This window comes from Acinonyx jubatus, chromosome A2 (assembly GCF_027475565.1).
Source record: "Acinonyx jubatus isolate Ajub_Pintada_27869175 chromosome A2, VMU_Ajub_asm_v1.0, whole genome shotgun sequence".
NCBI classification, from domain to species: Eukaryota; Metazoa; Chordata; class Mammalia; order Carnivora; family Felidae; genus Acinonyx; species Acinonyx jubatus.
The window spans coordinates 92,178,069-92,191,116 of record NC_069383.1 but is presented as its reverse complement, the minus strand read 5'-3'; the positions used below and the strand labels follow the sequence as shown (position 1 = coordinate 92,191,116).

Sequence of the window (13,048 nt, the reverse complement as noted above, 5' to 3'; positions counted from 1 at the left end):
AAATGACCTCCTTTATCCATAATAATGTTCTCTTATTTGCAGTCTGCTTTGTTTGACATTAATATAACTATTCCAGCTGTCTTTTGGTTAGGTTGGCATAATATATCTTTTTTCTTCCTTTTACTTTCAACTTGTTTGTGTCTCTGTATTTGAAATCTGTTTCTTATAGGCAGTATCTAGTTGAGACCTGCTTTTTTAATCTAATCTGATAACCTTTGTATTTCATTAAACTGTTTAGACCATTTTCATTCAAGGTAGTTATTCATAGGGTGATGTTTCAATCTGGCACCTTGATATTTTTTTTTTCTATTGGGCCATCTGTTTTAACCCTTTTTCCTCTTTTTTTCTGTTTTCTTTTAGATTAATTGATTATTTTTATTACTCTCTTTTATTTCTTTTGTTTATTAGTGATACCTTATTTTGGTGTTTTAGTGGTTGCTTTAGGGCTTAAAGTACATGTTTTAATTTATTAAAAAGTCTGCCTTCAAATAGTGGTATATTTCAGGTCTAGCATAAGAATCCCATAATTGTGTACTTACATTTCCCCCTCTTCTGGTTTTGTACTGTTTTGTCTGTTTTGTCAAATCGAATTTATTTTTTAACGTAAAGTCACTTCATGTTACTTTGTGATTATCTTTGTTTAAGCAGTCAGTTATCTTTTAAGGAGATTTAAATAATGACTAAACTCATGTATACTTACCTACATAGTTATCATTTCTCATTCCTTTGGAGCCTATCATTCCTTTGTGTACATCCATACTTCCATCTAGATCCGTATTTCCATGTAGCATCATTTCATGCCTGAAAAATGTCTTTTCACATTAGTTGTGTTGATTGGATGGTGATGGGTTCTTTCTGCTTTTGTATGTATGAAAAAATAGTCACCTCATTTTTTCTCTCTTTTTTTAAAAATTTTTATTTATTTTTGGAAGACAGACAGAATGTGAGCGGGGAAGGGCAGAGAGAGAAGGAGACAGAATCCAAAGCAGGCTCCAGGCTCTGAGCTGTCAGCACAGAGCCTGATGCGGGGCTCATACTCACAGACAGTGACATCTGACCTGAGCCGAAGTTGGACGCTTAACCGACCGAGCCACCCAAGTGCCCCACATTTTTGGTCTTTTTTTTTTAAATGTTTTCGGGGCACTTGGGTGGCTCAGTCTGTTAAGTGTCAGACTCTTGATTTTGGCTCAGGTCATGAAATCGTGGTTTGTGAGTTCAAGCCCCATGTCGGGCTCTGTGCTGACAGTGTGGAAACTCCTTGGGATTCTTTCTCTCCCTCTCTCTCTGCCCCTTCCCCTGCTTGTGCTCTCTCTCAAATAAATATTTAAAAATGAAAACATAAAAATATTTTCAAGGGGCACAGAATTCTAAGTTTCTCTCTGTACTTCAAAGATACTGCCTCAACATCTTTTTGCTTGCATTAATTCTGGTGCTAAAAAATGCTATTATTCCTAGGTTGTCCCTGTGTTCAGTAACATGTCTTACCCTGCTCCCCTCCCCCCCCCCCCCCCCCCCCCGCTCCGGCCACTTGTAAGAATTCCTCTTTAACACCGCTTTTGAGGAATTTAGTTATGGTGGGTCCAGGTGTGTTCCCTGTGGCTCCCATCCTCCTTGACCAGTGGTTCCCCGAAGCTTGTACGTTGCACAGTGAGTGGCAAGAATACAAAAAAGCAAGTCACCCACACAAACATTTCAAGCCTTCATTTGTGTGACATTTACTAACATCCATTGACTAAAGCATGACAGATGGTCAACCCCAAGTCAAGGGATAAGGCAGTAAACTCCATCTGTAGGGAGGCCATGGCAAGACTAGGCATAGGATTATGGTCAAATTGTCTACCTAGAGTGGAAGAAGTTCAGTACTTCGGTTATAAACTTAGATGTCCCTAGCAGAAGACACTTCCTGAAGATTATTATCACTGGTAAGATCTTCCCTTTGGGTATCTTCCCCCTGTGGTTTACAGATGTAGTCTCTTTTCTTAGGATCACATTCTGGGTCTAGACTTTTAATGGGAACCCGGTACTTAAACTCTGGCTTCCAAAAGTTTACAAATGTCGACACCACATCAGATCTGCTCTAACGGTGACTCAGGTATAAGGAAAGAGAGAAGAGGAGTTTTCTTTTGTTACATTAAGGGACATGACATGTCACCGTGTTTCAACATGTTAATGACAGGGTTGTCATTTTATAAAGGAATGCTGTATCAGCAGGCAACTCCTTTTTTTGCTCTTTTTATAGTTCTGTCAAACTGCTGTTTGATATGAGTGCCTTAAGGGGTAACTCGCAAGAATTAAGGGTGCAAAACCAAATAGAAATGGAGTCTGAAGTAGCCAGCTGCACCTTTTGAAGACCACCACACTGGTATACAGTCTCATGCCACTTGTCATCCTTGAGCTCTACATTTCCATTCGAGCTTTCATAAGGGGCCCCATTAGGCTCAGAGAGGATTAATGGACAGATTCGTTTGGGCTCACGTTTTAAGAAGAACTTAGAGACTGTCCAGAATTCCTCTGCAGATCCCCGTGGTGCCTGTTTGAGAGATGTGGGCCCAGGTCTGAGCAGCAGCCTGGAATAGCACTGGGGTCCAAGGCCTCTGGCTGTTGCAGTCCTGCCTCGGCTGCATTGCATCTGAGGGACCCAGGACAACAGCCCTCTCTCCTTATCCCCAGATGGAGGAATGATGCCATTTACCCCTTGGTTTTTGTAAGGATTAGACCATGCGGGCGAAATGAAGTCTGGGGGATCTAGGAAGGTCATTCTTTGAAGGCAATAATAGTGTTGTAGCGTTGTATCATTAGACTGCAGCGAAGTGCCCTAACCTGAGTTAATATTTATATGCACGAAGCTCTCAGAACAGTGCCTAGCACATTCTAAGTCAATGTAAGTGTTTGTAAAATTTTAGACCTATAACCTGTACCAATACAAATGTTGGCAGAAAACAAAACCCATGCAGATTTTGAATAGGGGCCAAAGGAATCAGTTGATGGTTTTGTGACTGTAATTATTAAAGTAAGAAGGATTAGTCTTGTGAAATTTTAAACGTGTAAGAATGATCATGCTGCAAAATAGGTAGCCCAGGACCAATCGCATGGTATTTAAGCAGATTTCCTTCTACAGTGAGTGTGGATATACTAAAAACAATTATCTCTTATGCCCCAAAGCTATTCATACAGCTCTATGTATTTTTAAGTTTTATGTCTATGATCAATATTAATTAAAAGAACTCTTGTTCTTTACAAGCTTTCTCTGAACATTCCTATTATTTTGTGCTTCATCCATGGTTGTGACCTTTGAGTTTCTAGAGTACAGATGGTCAAAACTGAAGCTTATATCAAACACCAAACACACATTACCTGATTCTGTGGAAACTGAGCCAGTTCTGTTCACCGTGATTGTTTATGGGGGCTTTATTTCAGCTCTGACCCTTACCGCGTGACTTAAGCCAAGGCTAGGCTAACTTCAAGCCGTGTTATTTTTTTTTTGTATCATGAGACCACAATAAATGAATAAATATTAATGTTCAGTATTATAAATGTGTCGCTATTATAGCAGGACTTTTATCCTGTGTCTTATTTGGCTTACCTGTTTCTAATCAAGGAATGTTACTTTATGGCAAATGTTGGGGGATGTGGTTCTCTCCCTCCCTCTTTCTCTTTCACCTTCCCTCCCTCATACTTACAGTGGAGACTGACAGTAATATGGATGAAGAGTGGTTCATGTGATGACTACATCAAAGGATAGGGTCTCTCTGAGGGGATGAGGCAGGTGGAGGTAGTCAGGGTAGATGGCATCCCTTCCTTTTTACACACTAGCTTTGCAGGGGACCTCACAGCCATGGGCTATGGTGATGGGTCCCAGCCGTGGCCTATTGTATCCGTCTGGCCGTCCGTAATTCTTGACCTGAGATTCCTAAACTAGCAGAGGAGAGTCCTTGGATCTTGATGGCATCAGGATATACCTCTTAGACATTCTCTTTGTTGGCTGGATTCGGAGCTGGACGAAGGACAGAAACCAAAACCTGGGTCGCATTCCTACGCATCTTAGGTTCCAGTTGGCCAGAGTTGGTTATTTCCCCCTTCATCACATTTCGTGAGTGACTCTGGGTAAACTATCAGAGCATGCTTTGGGGATATTCAGTGATGTTAGAGGATTACACGGAGATTATATCATAAAGTCTCATATTCTGTGTTGTTCTCCTTTAACAGAATGAAGTCCCCGAGGTGAAGAAAGAGGAGACATTGTTGGATCTGGACTTTGACCCCTTCAAGCCTGAGGTGACACCTGCAGGTTCTGCTGGAGTGACCCACTCACCCATGTCGCAGGTATCCAATGGCAGCTTTGATGTTTGGAGATGACGTTTTCGTGAACTTCAAGGGCAGCAGATGCCTTTCAGACCGCTCTCCATTTCAAGTGACTATTTACTTTTCTTTTGGGTTGACAAACATTTTCTAATGGAAGGAAGGGTAGAAAGAAGACCTTATCCATATCTATCTCCAAACCTCCTCCTCCCATTCCCTCTCTCTCTACCCATAGAGCTGGGATAACCATACATCCCAAACTGGAATGTATGGTTGCCCAGGAATCCCTTGTCTCGGAGTAATTGTATCATTAGTATCATTTTACACTCAGACCGTTCAGACTTCGATGATACATTTCATGACTTCTCTAAATGAAGCTCTTTCTCTTGGCCCTGGACTTAACCTTCTCACTGTTTCTTCTACGTTCCTTCTCCATGCTTTGGAGATTAAAGCACGTTAGACATAGCCTCGAAATTGTGCCCCAACGGAAATGTTTTCCAGTCTTGGTCACTTTGAACTTGATGACATTGTCTTCCTCCACATTGCAGAAGCTTCCCCTATGGGATCTGGGCTATGGCTTGATGCGGAGCTGGCCTCCCGTACCCAGCTTCCCCTTGCCCATCATCATCATCCTCAACCTTTCCTCACTTCACTAGTGATGGCCACAGCGTTCTCCAGCAGAAGGGCCCGGGCGCGGGGTGCTCTAATGGCTTGTGGATGATTCCTCTGCAGTAGACTTCTTCCTTCACGATTGTCTGTGCCCATGAAAGGAAGTTAACTCAAAATCTGTCTAAGCAGAAATTGTTTGTATCAGTATTTTTGATGTGCTTGGGGCCTCACATTTGAATTTGGGCAAATCCAAAGGTGGCTGGGATATACTTCCCGTGAACTAAGAAAGGTGTATTATAAACTGAGACCTAGCTCAATCTTTTAGTCTTGAAGCCTTCGTGATACCTTACCGTAAACCACTGTCAGCTCAGTATGAACCTCAATAAATAAAGCCTCTCTTTAATCCATGCTTTATTCCAGAATGTGATCGCATTTCTGAAGGCCTCCCTGTTGTAATACAGGAACAATACAAATCTGAGATGTCTGTAAAGCAGGTAATTAAGCAGATCAGATATGAGCCTTTGAAGATATTTTGCAAAAAAATGGGTCTCTTAGATAAATGTTTCAGAAAGTTCTATTAAATCCCTTTTAGGAGACTCATGGTAGGCATTACAATATTAAAGGCTCCAGGAAGTCCTGCAATTAAAAGAAAAAACTGTTTAGACTTGTTTAACTTAGAGATTCCCAAATGTGTTTGACCACGGAAATCTGTTTGAATGAAAGTTTCTTCACATTCATTTGAATGTTCTCTAAAACATACTTTGGGGAATGCCACCATAGTGATTATCAGCAAGCTTGAGGGTTCTGCCTTGGGGGCCCAGCAAAGCAGAAGATGAATGTACATATCATTCAGAATACTTCCGCGAAAGAGCTTTCTCACTGTGTAGACTTCTTTGTCTACAGGACTTCTCTGCCTCACACTCCAGCGTTCACTGCTCTAGTGGCAGAAGGCAGGTTTCTACAGTGAATGTTCTGATCAGTGGATGAGATCCCACAGCATGTCTATCTGCGAGTTGGATCAAGAGAGAAACCTCTTTTATATCAATCCATGATTAAAAAATTACACAAATCATGGAACTTTGTGTGGATTTAGGACTAAGAGACTCTTTCATAATTAGAAAAAAAAAATGACCGAGGGACGCTTGGTTGGCTCAGTCGGCTAAGCGTCTGATTTTGGGTCAGGTCATGATCTCATGGTTCGTGGGTTCGAGCTCCGTGTCCGGCTCTGTGCTGCCCGCTCGGGGCCTGGAGCCTGCTTCGGATTCTGTGTCTCCCTCTCTCTGCCCCTCCCCCACTTACACTCTCTCTCTCTCTCCCCCCCAAAAATAAACAAACTTAAGAAAGGTTTTTTTAAATGACCTTGATTAAATCTTCACAAGTCTTTCTTCTGAAGAAAATGCATCACCGCAGTTAGAAAAAGCTGTGTGTGCCCCGTGTCCTCCCTCAGGCCAGGTAATAAACCGCCCCGGCTGCCCAGTGGCTCTAATTGAGTCATCTCACTGCAGAGTCATCCTGTGAGCCGGCTCTAATCACATCTCTTCTCCAAGAACAGTCTTAGGCTGAGAGAGCAAAAAAAGCACAGAGCCATTAGATTTGTGCGGGCCTTCTTTCCCCTTCGCTCAGAATGATCTCGCTTAACCATCGCTTGACCCCACGCTTTAAATGGATGTTCTTGCTGCTGGCAGAACAGCTCACCTTGCGATCTCCATGGTGTCCGCACGAGTTAACGCGTCCTTTCGTGATCCTGAGGACTGATAAACAAGACGTTTCACTTTGCCGCTTTCCTTTGGAGAAAATACCCCACACCATCTGCATGAGGCAGGGATATGGGGTAGCTTTTAGGAGCTGTGATTCTTAAGAGGCTGGGAAGCAAGAAAACACAAAGCATGTTAGATGCAGAAGGAGTACACATACAAATAACTGGGGCTTTCCATGCAACCGTTCTGCTCTCCTTTCTTAAGTCCTTCAACAGGTGGGACCTAACCCAGAGAGCAGCCAGGCTGCACAGAGACGCAGGGCGGCTGGGGTGATACAGCCCAGGGGGGGCGGGCTCTCTAAGAACCACAGGACCCCTGTCCTGTAGTACTGAATCCCAGTGAGACATCTGTGACCCCATCTGGAAACCCCCATGTTCTTAGTTTGGGCGTGCCAGGCTCTCTAATTTGCCACTCATTTAGAGATCAAAACAAGTGCATAAACAAGGATCTGATTCTAGTCACAAAGACAAAGGCAGAAGAGGGTGTGGCATTAGCAGCAATTCTCAATCACAAAGGAGATGAGAGAGGTCTCCCTCACTTTCCCAAACACATGGGCGGAAGTCACTTGAACCATCTGGATTTGCTCCCCAGGATCAATGAGCTTTATAATTAAAATGCCAGTAGTAAGCATATTCATCCATTATGTCTTAGCAGGCACCCTGCTGATTTGCATGATTATTAATTGAGCTGTGTTATCATCTAATTCAGCATATTGAAGAACTACCTTTCTGGGGTTCATTGACCATCAAACTGGTCATAATTCATCCTCTTGAATTTGGAGGGTGGGGGGAGAGGAAGCAGTAGCAATGATTAGATCTGTATTTCCTCAAAGATGTGAGAAACTAAAATCTGGACACCTTGTACTTCATTTTAAGTGTGTGTGTGTGTGTGTGTGTGTGTGTGTGTGTGTGTGTGTGTGAAGTAAACACATTCATCATGTTTCAGATACAGTTTTTACTCCTACAGTGAAAAGCAGATTGACTGGTCTCCTGTGGTTTATTGTAGTAGCCACAAGGCACATTTGACTATTCCAGTTTAAATACAATCAAAGTATATAAATTTTAAATTTTGGTTCTCTTACACTAGCACCTCTCAAGCGCTTAATAGTACCTGTGACTGGTGGCTACCACCTTGGACAGCGCAGATACGGAACACTGTCATCACCAAAGCAAGTTCTGTTGAACAGTGCTGTACTAAATATTTCAAAAATGTTTTATTTTCAGAACTTCCATCACGTCAGTATTTTTTTACATGCTTGGGATTTGTATACTAACCATATTTTTGTTTGTTTGCTTCCAGACATTGCCCTGGGACCTATGGACGGTAAGAGTACGGAGAACTCATATTTTGATGTATCTGGAGCCCTAGAAATTTGGAAACCTTATTATATTTTAATTAATTTGTGATGAGAAGAAGACCTAACATTTTTTTTAAGTTTATTTTTTTATTTTGAGAGAGAGAGGGAGAACACAAGCAGGAGAGGGGTAGCGAAGAGGAGAGAGAATCCCAAGCAGGCTCCACACTGTCCGTGCAGAGCCGACGTGGGGCTCCGTCTCACAAAGCCTGAGATCATGACCTGAACCCAAATCAAGAATCAGACATTCAACCAACTGAGCCGCCCAGGGGCCCTGAAGACCTAGACATTTTTTAATGGTAATGTAGCCCCCTAGAACCATAATCAGCTCCCTGGTGGTTCCGAGCATTACCAGCACCTAGAAACAGTGGCGTGGAAAAGAGTGTCATTGTTCCAGACTCCTAGATAAGCAAGAATCTGTGGTGTTATGCCTTTTTATGCTTCTTCCTGTGGTTATTGGCCACAGGAAATGTTGCGGTTGAGGACGTGCACCTTTTTTATTGCTTTTAAGTACAATAGAAGAAAATGTGGCTGAGCAAATGTAAGGGACATGCTACTCTGCACCGGGACCCAGTTTCTCACTATTATTTTCAGTAATAATGAAGCTTCGTCAACAAGATCTTGGGCTTTAGAGCCAGACGGCCCTGGATTTGAATCAAGACTCTACCTCTTACAGCAATATGACTTAGGGCGACTTATGAATTTCTCTCGGCCTCAGTTTTTCTCCAGGCTAAAATAAGGGCAATGTCATCTACCTCAGAGGGCCACGTGAGGATCAAGTAGTTGATATTTATAGTGTTTAGCCCCACATCTGGTCCATAGCAATAAAAGGTAGCTATTACTGGTAATGGTATGTATTCAGCTAATCTGATGGGCAAAGAGGGGCACTTCCAGAAGTTAGAGTTGGGAAAAAAGACACAAATGGAACTTCGTGGTGGCGGCATCTGTGCTGGGGAATTAGGAGGGTGGCCATACTCACATGAAGCCTGGTATCCCTGAGGAATAAGGCCTTTGTCTGCCCTATATTGGAAAAGTTCTGGTCACATGGTCTTCAGAGCTCAACTTGGGTTTCGTGTTTTTCTTCTTTTTTATGTTTTTAAAGTTTATTTTTGAGAGAGAGAGAGAGACAGAGTGTGAGCAGGGGAGGGGCAGAGGGAGAGAGAGAGGGAGAGGGAAACAAAGAATCTGAAGCAGGCTGCAGACTCTGAGCTGTCAGCACAGAGCCTGACGTGGGGCTTGAACTCTGAACTGGGAGATCATGACCTGAGCTGAAGTCGGACACCCTAACCGACTGAGCCACCCAGGCGCCTGGTGTGTTTTTCTTCTTTTTTAGTGAGACAGCGGTAGGAAAGTTTGCTAGATCTTGGTGTTCATGGGTCTAGTCTTCTGAAGTGACATTGCTACTCTCTTCCCCTAAGACAGAAAGTTGACTGCCCCCTTCCCTTCCACAGGAGCGGATTTATACCGCCCTACTTCGGATCCTTAAAGCATCCTGGAAAGCTCTCAAGAGAAGAGCTAAAAAATGTTGACTGAAAACATCTTTTATAGTGAGCTGGCTTTGCTCGTGTAATCACAAAAAGGGATATGTGCACTGCCGTTCAGGACATTTGAATTCTAGCCACAACTCCATGGTGATTTTCTTGAAGATCAAGAGGACAGTGCCCATGTTTTACTGTTGCAGTATTTCACATCTTCAGTTGGAGTTATAATACATTTTTCCTTCCTCGCCAGGAAGGGTGTGGTGAGGGTGAAGGTATCATCTAGGGGGAGCACTGATTATTTCAGAGGATAAACCTGCTAAGAAAAGTAGTGATGACCGGGGTGCCTGGGAGGTTCAGTCAGTTGAGTGTCCGACTTCAGCTAAGGTCATGATCTCACAGCTCATGAGTTCGAGCCCCATGTCGGGCTCTGTGCTGACAGCTTCGGATTCTGTGTCTCCTCCTCTCTCTGCCCCTCCCCTGTTTGCGTGCGTGCTCTCTCTCTCTCAAAGTTTTTTTAAATTAAAAAAAAAAGAAAGATGGTGATGGCGACACTGCAGAACAGTAGCTCCCGGCCATAATTGCTGGCATTCCTTGCTCCCCTCAACCCCTTAGTGTCGTCTGTGTGCAGACCAGGCTTCTAGTTCGCGGGTGGGGGTGGGGAGGACATGAGGACAATCGCCCAGGCAGTCAGAGCGGTTAGTACCAGACCATCTTCCCCCTGCCTCAGAGGCAGAACCCAGTGTGGGGGGAGTTTGGGGGAAGATCTATTCTGGTACTGTGACCGAGCATGTGATGTGTGTACTCTTGTGGGTGCTAGAGATTGATCTTATTCTCGTGTTCTTGAGTTTGCTTCTTTATTTGAAAACTTCACAGTTCAGAGTTCTGCTAAAGCAGAAGTCCTATAATAGCCACGAGGCCTCCTTGCCGACTAGAAAATGACAGAGGCTTTCTTCGGGTTTCAACTGTGTCATCTTAAACAGTATTGCAACAAAACTCACCCCTAGCACAAAACAAATTATAAAAGTTGATCTCAAACCAGTAAAAGCCACAGCTTTCAGGAGAATGTTGACTCTGGACAGCATGGGATGTTAAGGTGCTAGGGAATTTTCTTCTTTTGCCTTATTATTATTATTACTACTGATTATTATTATTCTTTTTACTCATGCAGACAAGCACTGATTTGGTACAACCGGTAGGTAAATATCCAGGATATTCTGGATTTCTTTTTATATTTACTATGCCTTGTATATGTGGATATTATCTAGAATGAGCTTGTTTTTTTCCTCCATGGCATTGCTAGTTGCAGATTTAACCTTAACCATTTAATTTTAATTTTAATTTAAATACTCTCTACTTTTGTTTAACTGGCGCTACCCTACTGAAGAGCTTTGCATTTCTCATCAAATCCTGCCATGGTCTATTTTATCTTATGTTTGTTTGTTTTTTTTTTTTCTTCCTTTGCTATTCTGCATACTCTAAAGACTGACTCTTCAAAAAGCCTTTCCCTGTGTAACCTGATCATGGAGGAAACTCCAGACAGTGGGTTGGCCGAAGAAATTCAAAGATCTCAAATTGACCTAGGTGCATTTATTTGGGGCCCTGATGCTAGTACAGAGAGTGTCAGCCAGGAAATTACCCAAGGTGGGTCTCAGGAAGACTCTTCATGTCTCTCTGAAGCAGAGCAGGACATGAGATTGTCCACTGGAATTCTTCCTTCCGCTGACTGGCACACTGTAGCTGACCAGGGCGAGCTTGTCGTGGGGCCAGCCCCTCCGGGTGGAAGTGAACAGCTGTACCCAAAGCCCATGCCTGAGGCTGAATTTGCCACAGCTGCTTATATGGAGATGGAGCAGCCTCATGACTTATCTGACTCAGAGATGGCAGCCACAGAAACTGGTGGCCCGGTCGAAGAAAGTCCAGAAGATGTTGAACAGTCAGAAGAAGAGGAAGAGAAACAGAAGATCGAAGATTCTCTGTGGGCAGGTGTGGAGACATATGAAAAGGTAGACACTGGACCTATTGATCTCAAGGCCCTAGAAGGTACAGAGGAATTTGAAGAGAAAGCACGGGAAAGTGCAGGAAACAGGCTAGTAGATCTCCTTAAGACAACAGGAAAGCCAGACCAGGAGACCTTAGAAATCAGTAAAGAGGAAGTGAGCATCGATCTAAGAGCTAGTTGTCGGGAAAGTGAAAATACCAGTGCAAAGAATTCTGATACAACTGATGCGTTAGAACAAGACCTGGAAAGAGTAGCTACGGCCGCTGAATTTGGTGACCGAAACCAAGGGCTAGATGAGGGGCGTCCAGTAGTAATCAATAATTGTGAAATTATAGAAGGCTCTGGAGCTAACCCTGCCCATCACGCAGATGTCTTATATCTGCATCTCCAGACTGATTCTGTATCTAATATTGAAAATGCCAGTCCTGAGGGATGGGATTTAGCTAGAAGAGACATAAGGAAAAATTCAATAGGTCCTCCTAACCACGGTGTAAAACATCACTCAGGACGAGGCAGTGCAGATGCAGAAGAAATTCAGCAGGAGGCTGTGTTACCTACTCCTGGCGTTGGCAGGGATGAACATCATCAGTCTGTTGGTTCCTCAGTAAACCATGAAGTGGCAGCTCAGTCTAGGACAGACCTTAATTATTCTCTGGGAGCTAATGCAAACCGAAGAGATTGGTGTTTGTGTAAGGCAGAGTTCTCGTTAATAGAGGGGTCTGAAAGTACAGTGACTGGGTACTGTAGTCCTACCATTAACTTACCAAGTATTGTGAAAACAGACTCTTGGGCAACAGATCCAGGTCAAATCTGGCAGCCACGCTTGGATTCAGCAGTGAATAATATGGATATATTGGAATTCTCTGGTATACCAGATGGCCAAGCAAGTGGCTTTGCCAGTTGGTTCGATTCCATTAACCACTGGCCTATCAGGGATGTGGGAGGCTTAGATAATTCCTGGGAACATTTAGGTACAATTGAAGGCAAGAGAGGGCTGGAGGTGGACTCACCGGCAGATGTGGTGGGGGGATACGCCATTGCTAAGTGCTGGGAACAAAGCCGAGACATGGCTAGACCGTTGGTTCTGGGAACCTCCCGCAATGCTAGCACCGACAGTCCCGCTAGTCCCCAAGACAGTGACCTCAGCAACTCAGATTTATCCGAAGATGAAGTTGCTAACCAGAGATATGGATTGTTGTACCAAGAAATAGAGCCTGATAAAGAAGAGGTACTTACCCTCGTATGTAGTATAGACTAGCCAAAGACTTCTGTAGGTTCTGTTTTTCCTAATGTTTCCCACCTATTTCATTCTCCATCACTGTCTTCTCTGACGCCTGCCTCATCTCCTTGAAATCTGTGCAAACCAAACACAAATAGGTTGACCAAAAAAAAAAAAAAATTTACAAAAAGCAGAATGGTTGTGTTGGGAACTAATGAGTCTATGTACCATCCCGTTTATTGTGTTTATTCCGCTTTCCTTTTTACTGTTCAACTGCTACAAATATGTAGAACAGACTAATTTACTATTCCTAAAATGATTCTACTCCAG

At 43.3% G+C, this 13,048-nt stretch overlaps 1 protein-coding gene across 2 annotated transcripts in view; it reads left to right on the top strand.

Moving 5' to 3' along the window:
• The window catches only part of AMPH (amphiphysin), a 248,408-nt gene that overhangs the window by 193,473 nt on the left and 41,887 nt on the right, over positions 1-13,048 (top strand). For both annotated transcript variants that reach the window (XM_027071625.2, XM_027071623.2), the window contains exons 12-14: positions 4,207-4,323; positions 7,965-7,988; positions 10,669-10,692. In XM_027071625.2, the coding sequence (XP_026927426.2) occupies positions 4,207-4,323; positions 7,965-7,988; positions 10,669-10,692 (165 nt within the window). The remainder of the gene's footprint in view (positions 1-4,206; positions 4,324-7,964; positions 7,989-10,668; positions 10,693-13,048) is intronic.